The following is a 27,672-nucleotide window of genomic DNA, read 5'->3' as shown; positions in this document are numbered from 1 at the left end:
CCGACTCGATCTCCGCTGGCAGGTCTGCCCTCTGAACCATTTGGGCTCTCAGGATCCCATGGTGAATTCAGAACAGCTACGAATTTGTGATATTTTTGGGGGATCATTCGAGTGGTGCTGAACCCATCAGGACTCCCAACTTGGATACAGAGCAGTTTCAGCACTGATCAGTCCCACAAGGCCTTAGTTGGAGATGGAGTTTCTGGACCTTCATCTAGCCGCGGTTTCGGTCAATACCAATGTCTTGACAGAGGTACTTCAACCTGAGGGCCTGGGCAAAGCCCTGCATAGACAGTCCTGTACACAGGACTATCTCCCACCGCCATCTCCCCGTTCCATGAAATACAGCCTTCCTCATCCAGAACCCCAACCCTGAGAGCCTGGTAATCCAGACCTCAACCTTCAAAATCCACACGTGTTCCCTTCCAAAAACCACTGTATAGGGAATCCAAGAGGCTGAATATCTTTGGAAAGAGAATTTTCTCTTCCATTGGGCTTGTACTGCAGTCTGTGAACGACGTGTGCTTATTGGGCTGCCTATCTCATATTGTATGGGATACTATTGTACAAGTGCTGCATATGGTCTTGAAGGATGCCTGAGCCTTACTTCCCAAGTTATTGCTACCGGGAGAGATGAGTTCACACTTGGATGCAGATTTGATACAACCAACTCGCTGGACAGAGACATTGCTTCCACAGTAGTGCCTCAGTGTTACACCTGGCTGAAGATAATTGGCTTTTCGAGGAATGTCCAGGCATCCCTTATAGGCATGCCTTTCAATGGCACTCCCCTTTTGGGCAACAAAGCAGAATCAGCACTTGAAAGGTTTAAAGACAGTAGGGCCACCACTCGGTCGTTGGTTCTCACCATGGCTCTGTGACAGCTGCTTTCCACCTTCCACTACTTCCATGGCTACATTTGGGGCTGTCAACTGAATCCTTTTACCCCTAGCCACCATGGCCAGCAGGCACCTCATTCTATATGCTGGCTCTGCAGTGGGATCTGAAGTCCCAGTGGAGCTGTTCTGGACACAGTGCAATATCTGGCCTGATCTCCCAAGTGGTGAGCCCAGGATATTCGGACTATGATACCAATGTTTCAGCCTCTATCCTGGATTTCAGTGACATTGACCCTGAGGATGTTGGATCTATTTGCCACTGCTAAGAACATGCAATGCCAGCACTTCTGTGTGCTGGAGCATCCAAAGCATCTCTCGCTCAGGGATACATTTCTTCTTGGGTGGAGCTCAGGGCAAGGTGCGCCTTTCCACGGACACCACACCTGCCCAGAGTTTTCAAGAGGACCAGGAATGACTGAGTCCAAATCATCTTGGTGGCTCCGAATTGGGCAAGGAGAGTCTGGTATCCCAAACTCCTGAGCATGAGAAACTGTTTTCTGGTCAGGCTGTCCTTTTGGGAGGATCTCCTGTCACAACAGAGCAGGGTCCTGCACCCAAACCTGCACATTCTGTCTACATGCATGGGGATTGAGCAGCAACAGTTGAGAATATTTGACCTTCCCCCTGAAGTGTCTGATGTAATTCTGGCAAGTAAGCATCCCTCCACCAAAACAGTCTATGCCTGCCAATGGGACAAATTTGTGGCTTGGTGTGCAACCAAATCTATTGATCCTCTGTCTGAAGTGTTTTTGTTTGCCTTATCCCTTGCCCAGCAAGGCCTTGCTTTGGCCACAGTTTTTTTTATTCCCACTAATTTTATTGTATTTTATACAACAATTCTGTTACACCTGTGTATAATTCAATTTGCCGTTACAGTTTTACACATATATCAGAAAACCACCAACAGCGCATTAAAGGTATTATCATTTGACAAGTTCCTCAGGATACACCCCACCCCTAACCCCCATACTAACGTGAACTGTAACTGTGTCATACCAACAACAACATGATACAGGAGAAGTTAGCATTACAACCATGTCTGAACCACACAGTATACCCAGGGTAATTGTATATTATCTCTTCCTTGTACTACTCAACAGTTCATTCCCAGCTGTATAGATGGCTTGGGCGTACACGTGTCCCTTTGGGGTAAACACTGGGCATGTGTAACTAGATTTCATATATAGCATTAAATATGAACCAGAGGGTTGGTCATCTAGGTAGTATTTATCTGCTCAAATGGACAGCCATGGGTGTACATTCTGGTCCTCGCCATCACACCTGCCTGTCCTTTGAAGTTCTCTAAGAGGATATCCCATTCTACTGAAATTCGTGGCTTACGAAGTCCCTTGCATTCTTCTCTTCGCAGGGTCTCAGTTTCCGCCAATCCCCAACCAGCAACTTACTCCCACCAGTAATATATCTGACGAGTCTTTGAGGACATCCATCTCCTTGGTATTAGGCGTTTGGCCAACAGCAGCACCAAATCGGTAAAATGGGCTGTTACCATGTCTTTCCGAGAACAGGGAAAGAGGTCCAGGAGTCAGGCGTCTCCCAGTATGAATGGCCTGTCAGGGCCAATAGTGCTTGAGGTTTCTCCGCCCAAAACAGAACTAATACTGGACATTGCCATAGCATATGTAGTAGACCTGCTCCAACATGATGACATCTTGGGCATTCTGCTTCTGCTACAGGAAACAATTTGTTTATATGGTGAGATGTAAGATATGCTCTGTGTAGGATTGAGAACTGGATGAATTTGAATCTGACATTGTGTGACATTGTCTTGGGGGATGCGAGCAAAAAATCCTACTCCTTTTCGATCAAAGTACAGGAAAGGTCTCCCTCCTTGGTCACACCTAAAGGGTACCTTTTCACTGTCTCTGCATTCTTGCCGGACCAAACCTCACTGTTCAAGTAACCCAATGTGACTCATTTCTTGAAATGTTGGCAGCACAGGTTTCCCCTACAACTTTCCTCATGCCCCAATATGATCTTGATTTAGTTCTCACTTTCTTCATGTGCTCACCATGTGAGCCCATGCACAGTTGTCCTCTGAGACTGCATACCATCAAAACTATCTTGCTTGTGGCTATATCATCTGCTAGGAGGGTTAGTGAATTATAGGCTCTTTCAGTTAACCCCTGTACACCAACATTTGTTCAGATATGCTGATCCATAGGACCCGTACCTCCTTGTTACCCACGGTAGACACAACTTTTCACAAAGGGCACAACATCACACTGCCGCCTACTCCCGCCCAATGTGCCCCCCCCAACCCCTGAAATTCATCCTACCAAGGAATTATGTGTGGATGTAGATTTATGTGTTGCGGAGAAAGGAAAAACAGTCCACAAGAGACCCATCTCCAGGTGGATTGTCTTCTGTATAAAAAACAAAACAAAAAAACAGCTACCCAGTGGCCAAGAAGCAACCCCTTAGGATTGAGAGATCTTTCCACCAGACCTAAAGCTGTGACCACTGCGCTTGATCGAGGAGTCCCATTCCAGGGCATCTGTCAAGCAGCTACATGTTCATCGTTGCACACACTTACCAGGTATTACTACCTGGACAATTTTGCCCGTTTCAGGACTTTTTGGTCTGCCAGATTTGCAGTCCTGCTTCCAGTGAGAAATTGCTTTGATATCTGTTCTCAGGTAAGGAGTCTGTTGCTTGAAGTCTCTATCAGATGAGCAAGTTACTTGCCTTTGCTCTTGTTTTATCTGGTAGAGACTATCAAGCGTAAAATTCCTTACTGACCCTTCCATCCTTCTTCTTCTGCAAACTGTACATCTCATATCAAAAATATCCTTCGGGACCTCATTTTGGCACTCTGGTCATTCCCCTTAAGTATGGCTCTGTCCTTCTGGCATGGCAAAATAGTCACAAACTTAGGTCAGCATGCGAGGGTGGCACCCTTATGGGTACCCCTCACATCATTTCTGTGGTCAAGGCTGACAGCCCTGACAACGCCACATGGTGTTAAATTACGCCACCTACCTGCACTCAAGAGAACAGCTGAAAAAGTTCTGGATCCAATCTGAGGCCTCGGAAAATTTTTAAGGAATCTGCGGCTAGATAGAGTCTCTACCAGATAAAGAATTACAAAAAGAAAGTAACTTGTTCTTCTTGCTGGAGTCAGGCTGTTGTACCTTATGTTGTTACTAGGTTGTTACTTAGGTTGTAATTGGAGGTCCGTGGAGTAGGAAACAATTCCTTTAACAGGTTGTCTGGAGCAGTGTATATAGTACGTTATGTTAATTACCAGAGGCCCATGCAGTCAGAAATAAAATCCTATTCTGACGTTTAGTACCTTAGGCTAGAATCAGACTTTTGTCCTTCCTGTAATCAGGCTGATGTACCTTTTGCAATTATTCGAGGTTGCAGAGACATCTACTATCAATATCAAGGTGCCAGGAAATTATGAATAGGACAGGTTAAAATGGTTTTCTGAAAGTAGAAAGAAACTGTTTCATAAAGATGCCAGCAGATTTGATTTCAGCAGGGTATGAGCTCAACATAAATTTACATATTCACTTTCACAAGTCTCTTGATTTGTGTTTGCATTTTATGTCCTAAATAAGCTAATGCTCAATAGTCATAATTATCATAATTTTGGTTGCTCTGAATATATTCCTGAATATTCTGGAATATCATCATTTGTTATCTGAGAAGTGGAAGCAAAACAATTTTATCTTTCAGTATAAGCTATTTTCAGTCATGAATTTCCATGAAATTTTGATCCTGATTTTCACAAAACGTGCAAAACAGTTTGTGACACACAAACAATACATGTGTGTGTGTGTAAAGGATTAGTCGGCTTACTCACTAAATAAATGTCACAAAGAGAATGTCAATTAAATTGTCAGTCATCATCTTACTGATAATTACAGTTAAATTGGGATTTTTACATCCTCATGAGCAAAAGAAATTGAAATCTTCAAAACTCTTGATAAGGGTGTCTAAAGAAATATAATATATTGCGGGTAAGGATAAATTGATATCTTCTCAAAAATAATTCTGTAGAGTATGCAGCCCCATGATAAGGTTATCGAAATAATATGAGCTTGGTGCATTCCTGTTTATAGGAAATGTTGCATATTGTCAAAACTCCTGCACATTGCAGTTCCAAAAATCGCTCTCTGTAGGGGCCACATTCAGGCTAGAGTGGCACACAGGACTCCTGTATGTCTTTCTGCTACTGCCTGTCCTGCACTGAGTTCTGAATATTGGTAACGACTAGGCCCAAGTCGTCCTATGGGCTCCAGATTGGGTTAGGATCTTCTGGGCAAGTGCATCTGTCAACTGCTCAGGTGAAAACATCAGGAGTATCTTCTCTCACAGCAGCAGGGCAGAGTTCTGTACTCGAACCTGTGCAACCTCTGCCTTCATTCATGGCAATGGAAGAGCAACGGCTGGCTGCATTTGATCTACTGCCCAAAGGTGTGGCGCTAATCCTTTCTGTCCTGCGTTCCTTTACAATTCCACAACACAGGCCTGTTACAAGACAAACTGCTGGATGTAGACTACATAAGACAACAAGCTGGACTTGTCAAGCACAAGTCAACACTGTCACAGCTGCATGCTTCCACACCGTGAAGTTGCTGAAGATCTTCAAATGGCTCCCGAACAACATCTGGAAAACCGTCACCCATGCCCTAATAACCAGCAACTGGACTCCGGCAGTGCCCTGAACACCAAAATCATAAAGCAAGTCACCAGAAGAATACAGACCACACAGAACGCAGCAGCCAGACTACTCTTCAATCTTCCCTGCAGGGCTCACATCACACCACACCTCAGAGAGGTCCCCTGGTCCCTATACGTAAAGGTGCCCTGTTCGAGTTCCTCACCTACACATTCATAGCTCTAATCAACACAGGACTTGACTACCTGAAGAATTGCATCTCTTTTCACCAACCAGCCAGACGCTTCCATAGCACAGCTGGATTTTTATTTGCACGAACCCCACACGTTAAAAGAAACAGCTAGAGGTTGCACCTTCTCATAAATGGCTCCTAAAGCATGGAACAACCTCCCACCACACATCAGAGCCTTCTCCGCTCTTCTTTAATTTGGCAATAAGTTGACGATGTGGGTCTTTGAGTAACACACCCTAGGGCATGATCCTTACACCTTCTAAGTGCCACTATACCCTCAAGGGTGATACCATGCTATACAAATACTTGTAACATAACATAAAAAAAATTGTGTTACCTCTGGCACAGAAAGTGCTTTTGGTGAACTATTTGTCCTACCCTTTTGGCTTTTTTGCATTTACTGCACCAGTTATCCTAGTTTAAATCACTATTGTGAGACAATTTCTAAAAGATTTGACACATGTTTCTCCCCAAACCCTTAGTGAGGCCTCCGTTTGGTACTGACTTTCCTCATGTATACTCTATTGAAGCTTATTCACAACTTAGCGTTGCGTCTCCTGACTGTCTTCTTTAACTCAACTGTTTCTGTTCTTCGCATGAGTGAACTTTAAGGTCTCTCAGTGAAACTGCCCTACACCACCTTTTGTCCAGACATACTGCTGTTGAGGACTAGGGCAACCTTTTTGACAATTCAGAACTCCTTTCCTCTTTGGCCATCCATTACCCTCACAATGTTCTTTGCTCTCTCTCACCTCTCAAAAGAGGATGAGAGAATCCATCTGCTGGACCCCAAAACAGCTTACTCTTTTACACTAATTGCACCAAAGGCTTTTGGGTGGAGGCGCATCTTTTTATGGGGGTTCTTTTGGGGGAAAGAAAGGTAAGGTGGTGCAGATCGGTACTTTATTGACGTAAATCGTCCTCTGCTTTAAGATTTGCTACGCATTGGACAAAAAGCAGCTTACAAAAGGACTGAGGGTTCATTCTACCACAGCCAAGGCTGCTACCCCTGTGTTGGCATGCAGACTGCCTGTTTTGGACATCTGTCAGGTTGTGATGTGAGCACCAGTGCACAAGTTCATAAGGCACTACTACCTTCACAGTCATATCTGATGGGAAGGTAATTTCACCTTCTCAATATTGCACTTTTTAGTCTGATCCACTCCACAAATCCTCCTCCATTGGAGGTACTACTTTGATATATATTCTAAAGGTGATGAACCTCAGTTAGAAATACTCATCAGAAGCACACATTACTCACCTTGGATAAGGCTATTTCTCGTGGATACTCAATCTAACAGCAGATTCCCTACTACCTCCCATGTCACTGTCTTGTGGAATGGCCTGTTATCCATCTAAAAATGTCCCAAACCAGATATCTGCACACTGGTGCCTCTGAATGTTGATGGGCTTCATATCCGATTGCATGGACAAAATCAAGACAGACACTGACGTAGCCACAGGGGTGGCAATTGTATGCAGCTCCATTCCTCATTTCTGAGACAAAACAAAGTCACAGAGAAGCCGCACATTGCCACCTACTGGCACAGGGGAGCGGGGTTGCTTAAAGCTTCCTTATCCAGTCTGGTGCCTGGGATACTTTCAAGTTGAGGAATCTGTGATTACGTAGAGTATCCACCAGGAAGAGTGTTTCCGAAGGTAAGTAACTAGATAATGGTCTCCGCATGAAGTGTAGTAACAGAGGATTGCTATAGGAAAGAGTGTTTCCCAGATGCATAAAATCTAGTTCAATTTGCATTGAAGATCATGAACCACGGAGTAGAGTGAGTATCGTCTTACAGACAAATAAAAAGTTCTTCATGTGTTTGAGAGGTTCCACTTACACAGCTATTTACAAAATCAGGCAGATTCTGCTCTGACAACCTGGCCAGTGATGGGAATGATCTTTCACTATTAACATATGAGAGCTTTAGAAACCCTCTCAAAACTGTTGGGGTATTCAGTGAGACTGTGAGTTGGTTGCCTAGTTTATCAAGGAATTTGACCTGTTGAGGAGTCAAGAGCGTACATGCTCTTAATCTTTAAGGATCCCCATATTACGTACCTTCATCTGCTACATATCTATTCTCTGAGTCCATTTACTTTTTGCCTATTGCATAAGTGTCACCCCTGAGGTGATCAACAATAGAGCCCCTTTAGCGAATGAGGTGTCAGAGGTATGCACTAGTTGACACCGCCATCTTTTCTGTGGCCTATTTTACCCCACCACACTTTGAAGTAGGGTAAAATCTACTTTGTGTTGACATTGATAATTATGTATTGTATGACATTTGGAAAGCCTGCCCCATTCTGCTTAAATGCCATGTAAGAAATAAGTTTGTTGTTCAACAAGTCAACTGTGTGGGCTGTACTGGTTCACAAATATTTTTGACCTCTCCCAAACTTGGAACAAGCTTCAATACTCCGCACACTCAGGTAACAGCGACATCCAGCTGTGTGTCTCACTGGAATCGTCAAATCATGCACTGGAACCCAAAATACATAAACCTGTGGGTGTGGCTCCCGATTATGATAAATGCCTCCACTTAAACATTCCTGAAAATCTTATTTCAGTTAAGTATTTACAAATAAAACAAAAAAAACTAAAACAAATGGCAAGAATCTGTATTTAGTGTTCTGGTCAAGGCCTCTTTCCACTTAGGTCAAATTCTACAATACTGGCTGCATCTTGTGCAATGGAGCCTGAAACACGCATCCATAAAGGTGCATCTGCCTACCTCTTTTGAGCCCCTTCTGAGAGACCATCTCAATGGAATCATAGAGTTATAAAGTAGTTTGTCAGAGGCCTTTTCAGAGCTTTGCCTCTGGCAAGGAGTTAGTCTTTGGCAGTTGAACACAGTTCTGAGCCAGTCTACGAAGTAAGCATTAAGTATATTTTCTGCATGTCTGTCTTCTGTGATGTTAAGTGGAACCATGATGCAAGTCTAAGTGAAATGATATGGCAGAACTCCCAGACAGGTAGAGTAACTGTAACTTGTGCCCTCGCCATGAACTGTTTATGACCTTGCATGTTAAATCACTCATGACAGCACTGCATGATGGAAGAGTGAGTTATAGTTACTTCAATTATGGGCATGGAAAAAAGGGAGAGGGGGTTGTCCCTAAACATGTTTTACCCATTCATTTTTCCATAGGGATTTTGAACAGCAATAGCGCAAAAACTACTGGACGGAATTACACCAAATTTGGCAGGAAGGTGGGTCCTGGTCCAGAAAGAGTCTTTTTTTTGTGTTTTTGTTACAGTGTCATTCTGTTCAGTAGTTTTGAAGAAATCAAAGAAAGTCCAAATTTGTATATATATGGACTTGAAAGATTTGCGACCTCTCCCGAACTCATGCTGAGATCTGATTGGCTGCTATCACTTCATCAACAGAAGTCGTTGAAGTGTTGTCAGCCATCTTGGCTGAAGCCGAGTCCCAAAAAAGTGGGGGCGCGAGTTATAGTTACCTTAGGGCATGAGTTATAGTTACTTGACGTGACGCTACCTGTAACTGGTGAATTTCTGTGGTTTTGTACGTTTAAAATGTGAGCCCAACTATAACGTCCCTGTAACCTTTGTGTTTTTTTTTAAGTGAAAAAAATAATAATATATATATATATATATATATACACACACACACACCCCCCTTACTGGCTGTCACCAATAGGTAGTAATAGCCAGGACCTAGTCACCCTAGGATGAACCTTTTTTGTTTTGCCGCTTGATGAATCTTCATGAACTTTTCAAAACTTATACTACAGTCGGTTCAGCTGCTATCTTGAAAGTTTTTGGGTGATCTGTTTAGTGGGGGCTGAAAGAAAGGGGTGGGGTCCCAAAACACGTTTTCACCATTAATTTTCCCACAGGGTCTTTATACCTGCCTACAGCCCGAACTGCTGAATGGAATTACACCAGATTTGGCGGGAAGCTAGATCTTGGTATGAAGATTGTGCCTTTTGTGATGTGGTGTAAACCCATACAGTAGATTTAGGGTTAACAAATATAGCTATAGAGGGATGCCAACAATCTGTGGTTCTGGTATTGGATCTGCAGATCCGGGGGGGAAGCGAGGCCCTGATTGGCTGGCTCCAACCTGACTGAAAACTTGCAGCTGGCATTTTGTTTGTTGCATTGGCTGGGGTGTGGGAAAAGAAGAGCGCAAAAACACATACGGGGTCAGGATACAGATATCCTGACCCCAAAGGACACATAGAGGGGTCCCTTAGGGACTCCTCATAGGCATAATTTGGGTAATTTTTGTTGTTGGTCTGATCCAAGGATCCATGCGGTGAATCCATGGATCTAGAGAAAAATTGAAAAAAAGAACCACCCAGTGCATCAAACCTTATGTTGGGTTTGGGTGCATGCAGGAGAGTTGGCTGACGGGCCTGGCCATAGGCTGGTTATATTTACATGTGTGCATGCTTAAAAAAACACAGAAATTCATTGAAGAAAATAAAGGTTACCAGGTCATCATAGTTGGGTTCTGAATTTACTTGGACAAAACCATAGAAATTCAGCAGTTATGGTTAACTCAAGTGACTATAACTCACGCCCTACGGTAACTTTAACTTGTGCCTTTGCCTTGCACAGCTAATTACTCCACATATTACATCATTAATGACACCTTTTATGGCATCATTGATATTATCACTGCAACATTTGCAATACAATTGTTGATGAGAAAACTGTGCATGGCGGGAGTGCGAGTTACAATTACTTTAGGATTTGAGTTAGTTACTTGAGTTAACCGTATCTATAACTGCTGAATTTCTGTGGTTTTGTGCGAGTAAATTCAGAACCTAACTATAATGTCCCTGAATCCTTTGTTTTTTGTTCAGTAACTATATATATATATCTATACATATATATATAATATACCTATCGCCACTAGGTAGGTCTGCTCTTCCATAGGAAAAGCGTTTTTTGTGTTGCTAATAACTTTGCCACTGTTTGATGAATCTCCACAAAACTTTTTAAAAAGGTGCTAATTTTCGAGTTGTTTGTGCATGGAAGGTTTCGGGGCGATCCTTCAAGCGGGTGGCCAAGTTTAAAAGGTGGGGGTCCCAAAATGCAAAGTCTCCATGCATTTTCCATAGACTTCTTTAAGATGGGCTACAGCAAAAACTCCTGAACTGAATTACACTAGATTCACCAGGAAGCTGTATTTAGGACTGCAGATTGTGCTTCTGTGATTTGGGGTAAATTCGTTCAGTAGTTTTTGAGAAAGTAAAGATAAAAAATAATTGTATATCTGGGTGATTGGGCTTACAGTAGTCTTGGGAGACTCTTGCGGGGACACCAATTTTAAAAAAGACCGATCTGTTAGGCCCAGTTAATTTTATTTCCCTTAGGCCATCTTGCTACCACAGGAGTCAGCGAGCGCTCTGATTTGCTGGCAGCAATATGAGGAAAATGTTGCTAGCAGCTATTGCAGGACTCGGTCAAAAAGAAACAAAATTGGCAAAAAATGCTGCGCTTCTGTGAGGCTCTTGCTGGAGCAACCCAAAAAAAAAACAATGGAGTCTGTCCCACATTTATTTACTATAAGTCCCAAGGTGCCACCCCTGGGGCTGTATTAATAAATGGGAGGTGGGGCTGTGTGGCCCCCTTCTACAAGCCCTCAGAGGCCGAAAACAATGTTCATGGTCAGGGAGGACACGTGGCCCCATCCCTGAGCTATCAGTGGCCCCAGAGAGCCACACCTGGACAAATGTATTATGTATGGGGAGGGGAGACGTGCAGCCCCCTCCCTGAGTCCCATGAGGTCCAGTGGACGCCTCCCTGGGGGCAGAGCACGGTGTGTTACCTGAATTCAGGGAGTTGACCACAGGCGCGACCACTGACTGTGATGTAATATGTGAGGTCGTGAGCAGTGCATTGTGGGGGTAGGAGGGAGCGTAAGTCATAGTTGGCTTAAATAACTATAATTGCTGAATGTCTATGTGTGTGTGTAAAATCCTCACCTAACTATAACGTCCCTTTTTAATTTTTCAGTGAATTTGTAATTGCTTTTTAATTGTATTTCCTAACTAATAACCTCCCTATAACCTTCCTTTTTTAAAATTCCTTACTGTAACCTTTGTTTTTCAGTGAAAAAAATAAATATATATATGTGTGTGCATATATATATATATATGTTCGATGGCATGTGTAGCTGCAGATACACATGCTGTGCACATCCCGCCATCTGGTGTTGGGCTCGGAGTGTTACAAGTTGTTTTTCTTCGAAGAAGTCTTTTCGAGTCACGAGACCGAGGGACTCCTCCCATTTCGACTCCATTGCACATGGGCGTCGACTCCATCTTAGATTGTTTTTTTTCCGCCATCGGGTTCGGACGTGTTCCTTTTCGCTCCGTGTTTCGGGTCGGAAAGTTAGTTAGAATTTCGGAAAAAACGTCGGTATTGTTTGCGTTCGGTATCGGGTTAGTTACAACAGATCGACACCGAATTTTGAAGAGCTCCGGTGGCCCTTTGGGGTTTTTTCGATCCCCCGTCGGGGCCTGGTCGGCCCGGCCACGTGTGACTTCAAGGCTGATGGAACAGACCCCATTCCGCTTCTGTCCAAAATGCCATAACAAGTATCCGTATACGGATCAGCATCTGGTCTGTAACTTGTGCTTGTCCCCAGAGCACAAGGAAGATACTTGTGAGGCCTGTCGAGTGTTTCGGTCCAGAAAGACGTTAAGAGACCGAAGAGCCAGAAGACTGCAGATGGCGTCGACGCCGACAGGACAAGAGCTTTTCGAGGAGGAAGAGGAAGCTTTCTCTATCCACGAGTCGGACTCGGAAGAGCTCGAGGCCGAAGAAATGCCGAAAACCGTGAGTAAGACGTCGAAACATAAGACTCACGAGAAGTCAACAAAAGCCCAGGGGACGACACCACCAACAGGCCATGGCTTAACCCAAAAAATAGGTGACCGAGCCAAGGCACCGAAAAAGGGCACGCTGGTGTCGAAGTCATCCGACTCCGGTCGAGATACCGCCACACAGCAATCTCGGAGCCGAGACATTGGCTCAGAGAAATTTCGGCACCGTGACAGCGGCACTGAACAAATTCGGCACTGAGAAACCACCACGCCGAAAATTACAAAGGTTTCTTCGGAGCCTAAAAAGACGTCCGAAAAAGTTTCGGTTCCGAAACATCCAGCCTCGGAGCCGAAAACAGGTTCCTATATAGAGGAACAAGGATTGTCCTCCCAAATGCAAAAACATAGATTTGGAGAGGAACTTCAAGCTGTAGAGCCAGACTATACTCAAAGGAGGCTCCACATTCATCAAGACACAGGGAAGATAACCACTCTTCCCCCAATTAAAATAAAAAGAAAACTTGCCTTTCAAAAAAAGGACAAGGAGCCACAGGCAAAGGTGGCAAAGAAAACAACTCCACCACCGTCTCCACCACCATCAGTGCACACATCACCAGTAGCAACTCCTCCACTGATGCACTCCCCGACTCATACTGCCATGAGTCAAGATGATCCCGATGCATGGGACCTTTACGATGCTCCAGTATCGGACAACAGCCCAGACTCGTACCCTGCCAGGCCGTCCCCTCCTGAGGACAGTACATCTTACACACAGGTGATCGCAAGGGCAGCTGCTTTCCATAACGTCACCTTGCATTCCGAACCAATTGAGGATGACTTTTTGTTTAACACGCTATCCTCCACTCATAGCCAATACCAAAGACTACCTATGCTCCCAGGAATGCTAAAACATTCAAAACAAATCTTTCAGGATCCTGTTAAAGGCCGAGCCATAACTCCAAGGGTGGAGAAAAAGTACAAGCCACCGCCAACAGATCCTGTTTATATTACAACCCAGTTAACACCAGACTCAGTAGTTGTCGGGGCAGCTCGTAAGAGAGCAAACTCTCATACCTCGGGGGACGCACCACCTCCAGACAAAGAGAGTCACAAATTTGATGCTGCGGGCAAAAGGGTTGCAGCACAAGCAGCAAACCAATGGCGCATTGCCAATTCACAAGCACTTTTGGCAAGATATGATAGAGCTCACTGGGATGAGATGCAACATTTGATAGAACACTTACCCAAGGAGTTCCAAAAAAGAGCACAACAAGTGGTGGAAGAAGGACAAAGTATCTTTAATAATCAGATACGGTCTTCAATGGATGCAGCAGATACGGCTGCAAGGACAGTAAATACTGCAATAACAATAAGAAGGGACGCATGGCTGCGCACGTCAGGTTTCAAGCCGGAAATTCAACAAGCCGTGCTAAATATGCCATTTAATGAACAGCAGTTGTTTGGGCCGGAAGTCGACACTGCTATTGATAACCTCAAGAAAGACACTGATACAGCAAAAGCCATGGGCGCACTCTACTCCCCGCAGAGCAGAGGCACATTTCGCAAAACACCTTTTAGGGGAGGGTTTCGAGGACAACCTACAGAAACCACAACATCACAAACAAGGCCCACTTACCAAAGCCAATATCAGCGGGGAAGTTTTTGGGGGCAATATAGAGGGGGACAATTAAAAAAAAATAGAGGAGAATTCCAAAGCCCCAAAAGTCCTCAAAATAAGCAGTGACTTACAAGTCACACATCCCCATCACATAACACCTGTGGGGGGAAGACTAAGCCAATTTTACAAACATTGGGAGGAGATAACAGATACTTGGGTACTAGCAATTATCCAGCATGGTTATTGCATAGAATTTCTCGAATTCCCTCCAACAGGCCCACCGAAAACACACAGTATGTCAAAACAACATATAAATCTTCTAGGATTAGAAGTTCAAGCATTGCTCCAAAAAGAGGCAATAGAATTAGTACCAAAACAAGAACTAAACACAGGAGTTTACTCATTGTACTTTCTGATTCCCAAAAAAGACAAAACTCTAAGACCTATACTAGATCTCAGAATATTAAATACATACATCAAATCAGACCACTTTCACATGGTTACATTACAAGAAGTAATCCCACTGCTCAAACAACAAGACTACATGACAACACTGGATCTAAAGGATGCATATTTCCATATACCAATACATCCTTCACACAGAAAGTACCTAAGGTTTGTATTCCAAGGGATACATTACCAATTCAAAGTGTTGCATTCGGAATAACGACTGCGCCAAGAGTTTTTACAAAATGTCTAGCAGTAGTAGCTGCACATATCAGAAGGCAGCAAATACATGTGTTCCCGTACCTAGACGATTGGTTAATCAAAACCAAAACGCAAATACAGTGTTCACAACACACAAATTATGTCATAGAAACCCTACACAAACTAGGTTTCTCAATCAATTACTCAAAGTCACACCTTGTGCCGTGTCAAACACAGCAATACCTAGGAGCAACAATCAACACAGTAAAAGGAATTGCCACTCCAAGTCCACAAAGAGTCAAAACATTCCACAATGTAATACAAGCCATGTATCCAAACCAAAAGATACAGGTCAAATTAGTAATGAAACTCCTAGGCATGATGTCCTCATGCATAGCCATTGTCCCAAACGCAAGGTTGCACATGCGGCCCTTACAACAGTGCCTAGCATCACAGTGGTCACAGGCACAGGGTCAACTTCTAGATCTGGTGTTGATAGACCGCCAAACATACATCTCGCTTCAATGGTGGAACAGTATAAATTTAAACCAAGGGCGGCCTTTTCAAGACCCAGTGCCACAATACGTAATAACGACAGATGCATCCATGACAGGGTGGGGAGCACACCTCAATCAGCACAGCATCCAAGGACAATGGGACATTCAGCAAAGACAGTTTCATATAAACCACTTAGAACTGTTAGCTGTGTTTCTAGCGCTGAAAGCATTTCAACCCATAATAACCCACAAATACACTCTTGTCAAAACAGACAACATAACAACAATGTATTACCTAAACAAACAGGGAGGAACACACTCGACACAGTTGTGTCTCCTAACACAAAAAATATGGCATTGGGCGATTCACAACCACATTCGCCTAATAGCACAATTTATTCCAGGGATTCAGAATCAGTTAGCAGACAATCTCTCTCGGGATCACCAACAGATCCACAAATGGGAAATTCACCCCCAAATACTGAACACTTACTTCAGAATGTGGGGAACGCCACAAATAGATCTATTTGCAACAAAAGAAAACTCAAAATGCCAAAACTTTGCATCCAGGTACCCACAACATCAGTCTCAGGGCAATGCACTATGGATGAACTGGTCAGGGATATTTGCGTACGCTTTTCCCCCCTCTCCCACTTCTTCCATATCTAGTAAACAAGTTGAGTCAAAACAAACTCAAACTCATACTAATAGCACCAACATGGGCAGGGCAACCTTGGTACACAACACTACTAGACCTTTCAGTAGTACCTCATGTCAAACTGCCAAACAGACCAGATCTGTTAACACAACACAAACAACAGATCAGACATCCAAATCCAGCATCACTGAATCTAGCAATTTGGCTCCTGAAATCCTAGAATTCGGGCACTTAGACCTCACACAGGAATGTATGGAGGTCATAAAACAAGCTAGAAAACCTACCACTAGACACTGCTATGCAAATAAGTGGAAAAGATTTGTTTATTACTGCCATAATAATCAAATTCAACCTTTACACGCATCTGCAAAAGAGATAGTAGGATACGTACTACATTTGCAAAAATCTAAACTAGCTTTCTCTTCCATTAAAATACATCTTACGGCAATTTCAGCTTACCTGCAAATTACGCACTCAACTTCATTGTTTAGGATACCAGTCATAAAAGCGTTTATGGAAGGCCTAAAGAGAATTATACCACCAAGAACACCACCAGTTCCTTCATGGAACCTCAACATTGTCTTAACACGATTCATGGGTCCACCTTTTGAGCCCATGCACTCTTGTGAAATGCAATACTTAACGTGGAAAGTTGCATTTTTAATTGCCATCACATCTCTAAGAAGAGTGAGTGAAATTCAAGCATTTACCATTCAAGAACCATTTATTCAAATACACAAAAATAAAGTTGTTCTACGGACCAATCCTAAATTTTTACCAAAAGTAATCTCACCGTTCCACTTGAATCAAACGGTAGAATTACCAGTGTTCTTCCCACAGCCAGATTCTGTAGCTGAAAGAGCACTACATACATTAGACATCAAAAGAGCACTAATGTACTACATTGACAGAACAAAACTAATTCGAAAGACAAAACAACTATTTATCGCCTTTCAAAAACCTCATACAGGAAATCCAATTTCAAAACAAGGCATTGCTAGATGGATAGTTAAGTGCATTCAAACCTGCTATCTTAAAGCTAAAAGAGAACTGCCTATTACACCAAAGGCACACTGAACCAGAAAGAAGGGTGCTACCATGGCCTTTCTAGGAAATATTCCAATGAACGAAATATGTAAGTCAGCAACATGGTCTACGCCTCATACATTTACCAAGCACTACTGTGTAGATATGTTAACTGCACAACAAGCAACAGTAGGTCAAGCTGTACTAAGAACATTATTTCAAACTACTTCAACTCCTACAGGCTGAACCACCGCTTTTGGGGAGATAACTGCTTACTAGTCTATGCACAGCATGTGTATCTGCAGCTACACATGCCATCGAACGGAAAATGTCACTTACCCAGTGTACATCTGTTCGTGGCATTAGTCGCTGCAGATTCACATGCGCCCACCCGCCTCCCCGGGAGCCTGTAGCCGTTTAGAAGTAGATCTTAAACATTTGTACATTTGTAAATATATTACTTGAAACTTCATTATGTACATACACATTCACTCCATTGCATGGGCACTATTACTAGCATACACAACTCCTACCTCACCCTCTGCGGGGAAAACAATCTAAGATGGAGTCGACGCCCATGCGCAATGGAGTCGAAATGGGAGGAGTCCCTCGGTCTCGTGACTCGAAAAGACTTCTTCGAAGAAAAACAACTTGTAACACTCCGAGCCCAACACCAGATGGCGGGATGTGCACAGCATGTGAATCTGCAGCGACTAATGCCACGAACAGATGTACACTGGGTAAGTGACATTTTCCATATATTTCAAAATCTTTGTCAGCCGGCCCAGAGATTTTGATAGTTTGACGGGATCCTCACCTGTACGTGAACCGGAGTCGTCTGGGTCCCAGCAGTGAGGACACAGCCTTTTCATGGCGATTCAACTGCCATGAAAAGGTTGGTGGAGAACAAGTATAGGGGGACCCTTGCACTGCCCACAACATTGTAGTGAGCAGTGCAGGGGCCCCACTCCCCAGCACAGTCAGAATGCCCACTGTCTGCTGTGCAGACATTGCGCAATCCGAGGGTGCTTGGGGGCTCACTGTGCGACGGCATTGTACTTGGCTACATGTGGAGCCGAGTCCAATGCCACCACACATTTTCCACTAGGCGGAACAGCAGAAACCCTGGTTTCTGTCGTTCAGCCCAGTGGAAAACTCGTAATGGGACCTAAAATATCTTATTATGGCTTGCATGTGATACACATTGTAAAAAGAAATATCCATGTGTGACTAATAGAGCCCATATGAGTAATTCTCTTAGTTATCGAGGGAAAATAGAATAAGTTAAACTTTGAAATTTCATTGTTGCGAGACATCACACATTAGATGTACACCTGACTGAAACCCATGAACATTCCTCCAAGATACCTATAGGAAACGGTTTCTGTGACTGCTGCCCCTAAAAGATGCGAGTTCTAAATTGGCCATTGATGGACAAAGAAAGTCTGTAGCAGTAGCTTTATAGCTGATATAAAAAAAATGAGACCTTTCGTTACATGAGTCAAGCCTATCGTAGCTTTTAACATCATGATATTCAGATCCCATTAGTCATCCTTGGTTATATGTACATTGATTATGTTCTTGGTTGAAATAGCATGCTACTGGAAGGTTGCATCATTGACGGTTGTTCGACGCTTATGTTGCCAGATACATTTTTTCACTGGTCCAATTGTGCTGTCAGTATGTCTTTTGGCGGCGCTCGCTGGCATGTACCGTAAATTCTGTTTTGCATGTGATATAAGAATTTATATAAGTGTTTTGCCTTTATATGGGACAGTACCTTTTTTCTGATCATTATTGTTCCTGCATACCTTGCGCCGCATGGAAGTGTTAAAACATTTCGGTTTATTCAAACAATCTCCTTGGTGTTTGGTATTCAGATGGCTATAGACTTGTCTAACCCATGTGCTCAGCAAAGTTCTCATCAAATTTTCACTTTGTAACGTGCCCCAATATTTATATATCAATCTTCTAATCTGATGTAATACACAATTGTAGTATATTATACAATGATTGTTTCAGGAGTTTGTTCTCGATCTTTCTGTTTGTGACTAGTAAGTTTTTACGTTCATTTTTCTGCATATATATATTTATTCCAAATGGCAAAATATTGATTTTTTTTTTCTAGTTGTTTTGTAGGGAAACCTACCACAGCAAGTCACTTGCATTTGTTTTTCAACAACATATTTTCTGAAAAAACAGCAAAAACATACTTCTTTTCTCTCAAAAAAATCTGTTGATTAATTTTGCCTCATCACTAAAGTACTTTTCTCAGACATTTAGATATTTTCAAATGTTTCAAAAGAATACCTTCACATTCGCAGAAGCAAGCATGCAATTTTGCACACCAACAATCAGACTAGAATTTCAATTGAAGGTTTATTATTTCACTTTTAAAAAGGCTTATCCGTCATTAATCGTTCAATAACTTATCTGTTTCCATCTTTTTACTTTCAGGGCGTATGCCACGCACTGAGAAAAGAAGTGTGGAAGTTTCTTTTGAATTATTTTCCATGGAACAGTACAAAACAGGAAAGGATCAATATACAGAAAACAAAAACGTATGTTTATAAAAACTTTTTCCCCCACACACAGCCATTTTTGATGATAAAATATATTGTAAACGTTGGCTTCGGCCTTACTGCTCAGCTTGTACTTCACATAATGATGTTTTAGGAATTCTAGTGATAAATCTGACATAAAGGCCTTATGCACAAGCAAGGGTACGTGAGTCCTTCTCTGCTGCTACTTTCCTTGAATATTTCCATGCATCTAGGAAATTCTCAGGATCAGTTATTTGCCATGTAACACATTTACTGCTGTGCCAATCTCACTTCCTACAGACTCATAGGAGGGCAGACTGGTAGCCCACAACACAGTAACAATGTGTGCCAGGACAAATTAAATTATAAAGAGAAATCGAGTGATATATGCAGCACTGCCTTGACGTATCCATGCCCGCCATACCTGCTACAAGCTTCCGCACCTCCGCTGCCTTTTCCATATGGTGTCTTCGACGCCAACGGTTTTTCTTCCTGGCTCGTTGATAACTGTAGAGCTTTTTGGTGGTTACAATGTCGCCTCCAAAAAAGTCCGGTTTCAAGCCGTGTAGAGAATGCGGGGGTCGGATGTCAGTGACCGACCCCCATTCGGATTGTATTTGGTGTCTAAGTTCGGAGCATGATGTGGAAGGATGCTCTTCGTGCCAGAGCATGAATCCAAAAGCTCTGAAAGAGCGTGAGGCAAAGCTTTTCCTAGCAAAAGCGAAGAAGAAGGGCCATAAAAAGGATTCCTCCCATGATTCACCCAAGAAGCATAAGAAGCGGCGCCATCATGACTCTCGGCGCCATCATGACTCTCGGCACTGTTCGGAACGGAGCCGATCGAGGTCGAGATCTCGGTCTTCTCACGCCAGAAGACATGGGAGATGAGCCCTTCTGTCACGCCTCAGCCCGAGAGTCCGGAGTTGTCGCCGGCGCCATCTGTCTTTGAGGTCGTTCATCGTAGCCCTCAATTTTCGCCGGCGTCGAGGGAGCCTGATGTACAGCAGACCTCTGCTCAACAATACCCGGCTTTCCCGGCTCCAGGGACGGATCCGGCTGCATTTTTTAATGCAATGTATGCCGTGTTCCAATCCATGGCCCCTGCTGGTGCACCGGCGGGTCCCACGGGGCCCTTGGCGTTTAATTTGGGCTCTCTGGCGCCGTTCAATGCGGCTCCATTCATGCCCTTTTGCCCTTTGGAGACTGGCGGTTCGGCGCCGAGGGTATCCCCTGGCGGGAGTTCACCACTTGTGACGGTGGATCCTCCATCACGTCAACCGACTCCATCACCGCGCCATCCGACGTCGTTGATGTCCCCATCCAGACCGGCTCCATCGCCTTCCTGCCAACCGACACCAAGAAGGTCATCGTTCACCTCCGTGTCGGCACCGGCGTCGGGTGAGTCTAGGAGTCATCCATCTCTTCCTGGGCCCATTCGAGGTTCGAAGTCGTCGGCGTCGATGGACTCTTTATCGACGCTGGCCCTAGAGACACATCTTCAATCTCGTAGGAAGGCATTAAGACTTTTGGAGGAAGAGGAATATAGACAGCTGGAGGAAGAAGAGATTGAGCCTTCAGATGAGTTCCAGGGTCTAGCCACTGCAAGTGGTCTGGATACTTCCCCGGAGTGGGACATTGCGTCTCCGGGGGAGTTTACAGAAGAGGCCGCTTCCTTCCATACAGTAGTAAGGAAGGCAGCAGAGTTCCTGAACTTGCCTTTGTCTGTGGCGGAGGTGAAAACTAACCTGCTCCCAGAGGTACTACATCCCTCTTCGTCCAGTGCTGACCCTTTGCTGCCTTTCAATGAGGCTTTAACTGAACCTATATTGGCCTTATGGAAGAAGCCAGTAACAACTCCTGCAGTGAACAGGGCAGTGGCAAGGAGACATAGGGGCGCACCAGGAGATCTGTTTTTTCTATCACGACATCCAGCTCCGGAAAGCTTAGTAGTCCAGGCGACAGGTTCCGCGAAGTCTGCTCCTGGGACATTCCCTGGAGTCCCAACTGATAGGGAGTCCAAGAGGATGGAGCAGTCTTCGAAGAAGATCTTTTCATCATGTAGTTTGGCGCTTAAGGCTACTAATTCCACCTGTGTGCTGGGCAGATACGTCCATGCCCTTATGGACTCCGCTAAGGAAATGGCAAAGGATCTGCCACAGGAGATGCAAAAATTGTTTGGATCCCTCTTTATGGATGCGCAGGCGGCTGCTCAACAAATTAGACAATCTGGGCTGGATACTTCGGATTCCATAGCCAGGGCCATGGGAACATCTGTGGCTACTAGGAGGCATGCCTGGTTAAGGTCCTCTGTTTTTTTTTCTCCAGATGTTCAATCCACCTTAATGGATCGATTTGATGGGGAAAAGTTGTTTGGGGACAAGGCGGACTCTGCCCTTGAATGGTTTAAGGACTGTCGGGCGACAGCTAAGTCCTTGGGCTTACAGACCTCTGCTACAACACCTTATAGACCTTTTCGCAGGTTTCGGGGGTTCACTCGAGGCTCTGCCTTTCGGAGGTCGCAGTCCTTCGCCCAGCAACCTGCCAATCCGCCCTATCGTGCCTTTAGAGGGCAGGGTAGGGGTAGAGCTAGAGGGCCAGTCCAGCAGCTGTCATCTTCGTCATCCTCCTCTGGTGGACAACAGCAGAAGCAGCCCTAGTTTTCCCCACTTTATCATCCATACTTCTCCTGTAGGGGGAAGATTGAGTCTTTTTCTGCAGAAATGGAAGTCAATTACAACAGACTCGTGGGTGCTAAGAATTGTGGAAAAGGGCTATGCTCTCCCCTTTCAGGAGTTCCCTCCTCCCTTCCCCCCTGTCCCTCCTTTTGTTCAGAAGACCATCTTCTGTTGTTGCAACAGGAGGTTGTCACCATATTGGCAAAGGGCGCTATAGAGTTGGTGCCGTTGCAGGAGAGGGGTCAGGGGTGTTATTCAAGATATTCCCTGATTTCCAAAGTGGACGGTCGTTTACGGCCGATCCTAGACTTGAGGATTTTGAATTTGTTCCTCAAGCAGGAAAAATTCAAAATGCTGACCCTAGTGCAGGTACTATTGGCGTTGAACGAAGGAGACTGGATGGTGTCTGCCGACTTGCAGGACGCGTACTTTCATGTTCCGATAATCAAGTCGCACAGGAAGTATCTCCGGTTTGTGATCGGAACGCAACACTAACAGTTTGCGGTCCTTCCGTTTGGACTTACTTCAGCACCTCGGGTTTTCACGAAGGTGATGGCAGTTGTTGCAGCACATCTCAGAAGGAGGGAAGTAGCGTTTTATCCCTACCTGGACGATTGGTTGATCAAAGCCTACTCTCCAGAGCTTGTGTTGTCTCATCTGCGAATGACAACCCAACTGTTGTTCGATCTGGGTTTTTCTGTAAATGTGCCCAAATCTCACCTGGAGCCCTCTCAACACCTCTTGTTCATAGGGGCAGTACTGGACACAACAATGTTTCGGGCCTACCCCCGCCTCAGCGGGTTCGGGACATTCAGGCGCTGATTCTGTTGTTTCAAGTTGGAGCGGCAGTTCCAGTCCTCAAGGTCTTACGCCTGCTAGGTCTGTTTGCTTCTTGCATTCTGTTGGTCACTCATGCTTGCTGGCATATGAGGGCTCTTCAGTGGTGCCTCCGCAGGCAGTGGTTCCAGCACAAAGGAGATCTCAGGGATTCAATAAAGATCTCCAAGGACGCTGTAGCGGATCTTCATTGGTGGACAGTGGACGGCAACCTTTCCCAAGGAAAACCGTTTTCACTGCCACCTCCGGTGACCACAGTGATATCGGATGCTTCCACTCTAGGGTGGGGAGCTCATCTGGGGGACCTGGAGGTCAAGGGTCATTGGTCTCCAGCATAGCAGATGTTGCATATCAATCTGTTGGAATTGCGGGTGGTACGTTTGGCGCTCAAGGCCTTCCTCCCTTCCCTTCACGGTCGGTCTGTTCAGATCTTAACAGACAACACTACAGCGATGTGGTATATAAACAAGCAGGGAGGAGTAGGGTCGTACCTTCTCTGCAGAGAAGCTCTGCGACTCTGGTCCTGGGCAGAGGACCATCGGATTTGCTTAGTAGCAAACCATCTGGCCGGAGTTCTGAATGTACGTGCGGACGGTCTCAGTCACTTCTCGATAGATCACGAGTGGCGTCTCCATCCAGACCTGGTCCTCCGCATCTTCGGGATGTGGGATACTCCTCAGGTGGATTTATTCACCACTCGGGAGAACGCCCATTGCCCGTTGTTCTGCAGCCTCCAGTATCCATTGCAAGGAGCATTGGGGGATGCGTTTCAGATGTCCTGGAGAGGCCAGTTACTTTACGCGTTTCCCCCCCATACCCTTGATTCCTCGGGTTCTGAGGAAGGTTCGTCAAGACCGGGCTCGAGTCATCTTAGTGACACCGGACTGGCTGAGAAGGGTATGGTATACAGACCTACTTCAATTCTCTCAGTGCCCTCCGCTCCGTCTCCCGCTCAGGGCAGACCTCCTCTCACAGTCGCAGGGGCAGGTTCTACACCCCCACCTCCAGAGCCTGCACCTTCATGCTTGGAGATTGAACGAGGCAACCTGAGTTTGTTTTCTCTCCCACCGGATGTAGTGGATGTTATTCTATCGTTCAGGCGACACTCCACTAAATCCATTTATGCCGGCAGGTGGGCACAATTTGTGGTTTGGTGTGGGGAGAATCAAAAAGATCCCTTGAAGGCCCACCTTTCTGATATTCTTTTGTTTGCTCTTAGTTTAGCAAGGAAAGGCTGTACGGTAGCTACGGTTAAAGGTTATTTGGCGGCTCTGTCGGCTTTTCTTTGCCTTCCGGACCAGCCTTCTTTGTTTAAATCTCCAATTGTAAATAGGTTTATTAAAGGTTTAATGTAGGAAGTTGGTTCTGCATGTACTATTTCAAAGTAAGAAATAGCATGCACAGAGTCCAAGGGTTCCCCTTAGAGGTAAGATAGTGGCAAAAAGAGATAATTCTAAAGCTGTATTTTGTGGTAGTGTGGTCGAGCAGTAGACTTATCAGAGGGTAGTGTTAAGCATTTGTTGTACACACACAGGCAATAAATGAGGAGCACACACTCAGAGACAATTCCAGGCCAATAGGTTTTTGTATAGAAAAATAGCTTTTCTTAGTTTATTTTAAGAACCACAGGTTTAAGATTTACAAACAATACTTTAAATGAAAGGTACTTCACTTAGGAACTTTAGGAACTTTGAATTAGCAAACACATAAATGACATATAGCTATTTTAAACCTAGACACAGTGCAATTTTCAACAGTTCCTGGGGGAGGTAAGTGTTTGTTAGATTTGCAGGTAAGTAAACCACCTACGGGGTTCAAAGTTGGGTCCACGGTAGCCCACCGTTGGGGGTTCAGGGCAACCCCAAAGTTACCACACCAGCAGCTCAGGGCCAGTAAGGTGCAGAGGTCAAAGTGGTGCCCAAAACACATAGGCTTCAATGGAGAAGGGGGTGCCCCGATTCCAGTCTGCAAGCAGGTAAGTACCCGCGTCTTCGGAGGGCAGACCAGGGGGGTTTTGTAGGGCACCGGGGGGTACACAAGTCAGCACAAAAAGTACACCCTCAGCGGCACGGGGTGGCCAGGTGCAGTGTGCAAACAGGCGTCGGGTTCGCAATAGGTTTCAATGGGAGACCAAGGGGTCTCTTCAGCGATGCAGGCAGGCACGGGGGGGCTCCTCGGGGTAGCCACCACCTGGGCAAGGGAGAGGGCCACCTGGGGGTCGCTCCTGCACTGGAGGTCAGATCCTTGAGGTCCTGGGGGCTGCGGGTGCAGTGTCTTTACCAGGCGTCGGGTCTTTAAAGCAGGCAGTCGCGGTCAGGGGGAGCCTCGGGATTCCCTCTGCAGGCGTCGCTGTGGGGGCTCAGGGGGGTCAACTCTGGCTACTCACGGTCTCGTAGTCACCGGGGAGTCCTCCCTGTGGTGTTTGTTCTCCACAAGTCTAGCCTGGGGCGTCGGGTGCAGAGTGTAAAGTCTCACGCTTCCGGCGGGAAACGTGTGCTGTTTCAAAGTTGCTTCTTTGTTGCAAAGTTGCAGTCTTTGGGGAACAGAGCTGCTGTCCTCAGGAGTTCTTGGTCCTTCTAGATGCAGGGTAGTCCTCTGAGGCTTCAGAGGTCACTGGACCCTGTGGAAAGCGTCGCTGGAGCAGTGTCTTTAGAAGTGGGGAGACAGGCCGGTAGAGCTGGGGCCAAAGCAGTTGGTGTCTCCCTCTTCTCTGCAGGTTTTTCACCTCAGCAGTCCTTCTTCGTCTTAGGTTGCAGGAATCTATGTTGCTAGGTTCTGGGAGCCCCTAAATACTCGATTTTGGGGTGTGTTTAGGTCTGGGGGGTTAGTAGCCAATGGCAACTAGCCCTGAGGGTGGCTACACCCTCTTTGTGCCTCCTCCCTGAGGGGAGGGGGGCACATCCCTAATCCTATTGGGGGAATCCTCCATCTGCAAGATGGAGGATTTCTAAAAGTCAGAGTCACCTCAGCTCAGGACACCTTAGGGGCTGTCCTGACTGGCTAGTGACTTCTCCTTGTTTTTCTCATTATCTCCTCCGGCCTTGCCGCCAAAAGTGGGGCCGTGGCCGGAGGGGGCGGGCAAATCCACTAGCTGGAGTGCCCTCGGGTGCTGTAACAAAGGGGTTGAGCCTTTGAGGCTCACCACCAGGTGTTACAGTTCCTGCAGGGGGAGGTGAGAAGCACCTCCACCCAGTAAAGGCTTTGTTACTAGCCACAGAGTGACAAAGGCACTCTCCCCATGTGGCCAGCAACATGTCTGGTGTGTGGCAGGCTGCTAAAACTAGTCAGCCCACACTGCTAGTCAGTTAAGGTTTCAGGGGGCACCTCTAAGATGCCCTCTGGGGTGTATGTTACAATAAAATGTACACTGGCATCAGTGTGCATTTATTGTGCTGAGAAGTTTGATACCAAACTTCACAGTTTTCAGTGTAGCCATTATGGTGCTGTGGAGTTCGTGCATGACAGACTCCCAGACCATATACTCTTATGGCTACCCTGCACTTACAATGTCTAAGGTTTTGCTTAGACACTGTAGGGGCATAGTGCTCATGCACTTATGCTCTCACCTATGGTATAGTGCACCCTGCCTTAGGGCAGTAAGGCCTGCTAGAGGGGTGACTTATCTATACCTATAGGCAGTGTAAGGTTGGCATGGCACCCAGAGGGGAGTGCCATGTCGACTTAGTCGTTTTAGCCCCACTAGCACACACAAGCTGGCAAGCAGTGTGTCTGTGCTGAGTGAGGGGTCCCCAGGGTGGCATAAGACATGCTGCAGCCCTTAGAGACCTTCCCTGGCATCAGGGCTCTTGGTACCAGGGGTACCAGTTACAAGGGACTTACCTGGATGCCAGGGTGTGCCAATTGTGAAAACAAAAGTACAGGTTAGGGAAAGAACACTGGTGCTGGGGCCTGGTTAGCAGGCCTCAGCACACTTTCAAATCATAACTTGGCATCAGCAAAGGCAAAAAGTCAGGGGGTAACCATGCCAAGGAGGCATTTCCTTACACAACCGCCCCCCCCACCCCCAAACGAAAGAGGATGAGACTAACCTTTCCCAAGAGAGTCTTCATTTTCTAAGTGAAAGAACCTGGAAAGGCCATCTTCATTGGCATGGGCAGTCCCAGGTCTGTGTTCCACTGTAAAGTCCATTCCCTGTAGGGAGATGGACCACCTCAACAGTTTTGGATTTTCACCTTTCATTTGCATCAGCCATCTGAGAGGTCTGTGGTCAGTCTGAACTACAAAGTGAGTACCAAAGAGGTATGGTCTCAGCTTCTTCAGGGACCAAACCACAGCAAATGCCTCCCTCTCAATGGCACTCCAACGCTGCTCCCTGGGGAGTAACCTCCTGCTAATGAAAGCAACAGGCTGGTCAAGGCCATCATCATTTGTTTGGGACAAAACCGCCACTATCCCATGTTCAGAGGCATCAGTCTGCACAATGAACTGCTTGGAGTAATATGGAGCTTTGAGAACTGGTGCTGTGCACATTGCTTGTTTCAGGGTGTCAAAGGCCTGTTGGCATTCTACAGTCCATATTACCTTCTTGGGCATTTTTTTAGAGGTAAGTTCTGTGAGGGG

At 45.5% G+C, this 27,672-nt stretch overlaps 1 protein-coding gene across 2 annotated transcripts in view; it reads left to right on the top strand.

Annotated features, from left to right (window-relative positions):
- Positions 1 to 27,672, top strand: part of TBC1D15 (TBC1 domain family member 15) — a 439,633-nt gene that overhangs the window by 226,159 nt on the left and 185,802 nt on the right. For both annotated transcript variants that reach the window (XM_069229563.1, XM_069229562.1), the window contains one exon: positions 19,494 to 19,597. In XM_069229563.1, coding sequence (XP_069085664.1) covers positions 19,494 to 19,597 — 104 coding nt within the window. The remainder of the gene's footprint in view (positions 1 to 19,493; positions 19,598 to 27,672) is intronic.

This window comes from Pleurodeles waltl, chromosome 4_1 (assembly GCF_031143425.1).
Source record: "Pleurodeles waltl isolate 20211129_DDA chromosome 4_1, aPleWal1.hap1.20221129, whole genome shotgun sequence".
Classification (NCBI taxonomy): Eukaryota; Metazoa; Chordata; class Amphibia; order Caudata; family Salamandridae; genus Pleurodeles; species Pleurodeles waltl.
This window is presented reverse-complemented; position numbering and strand designations above follow the sequence as displayed.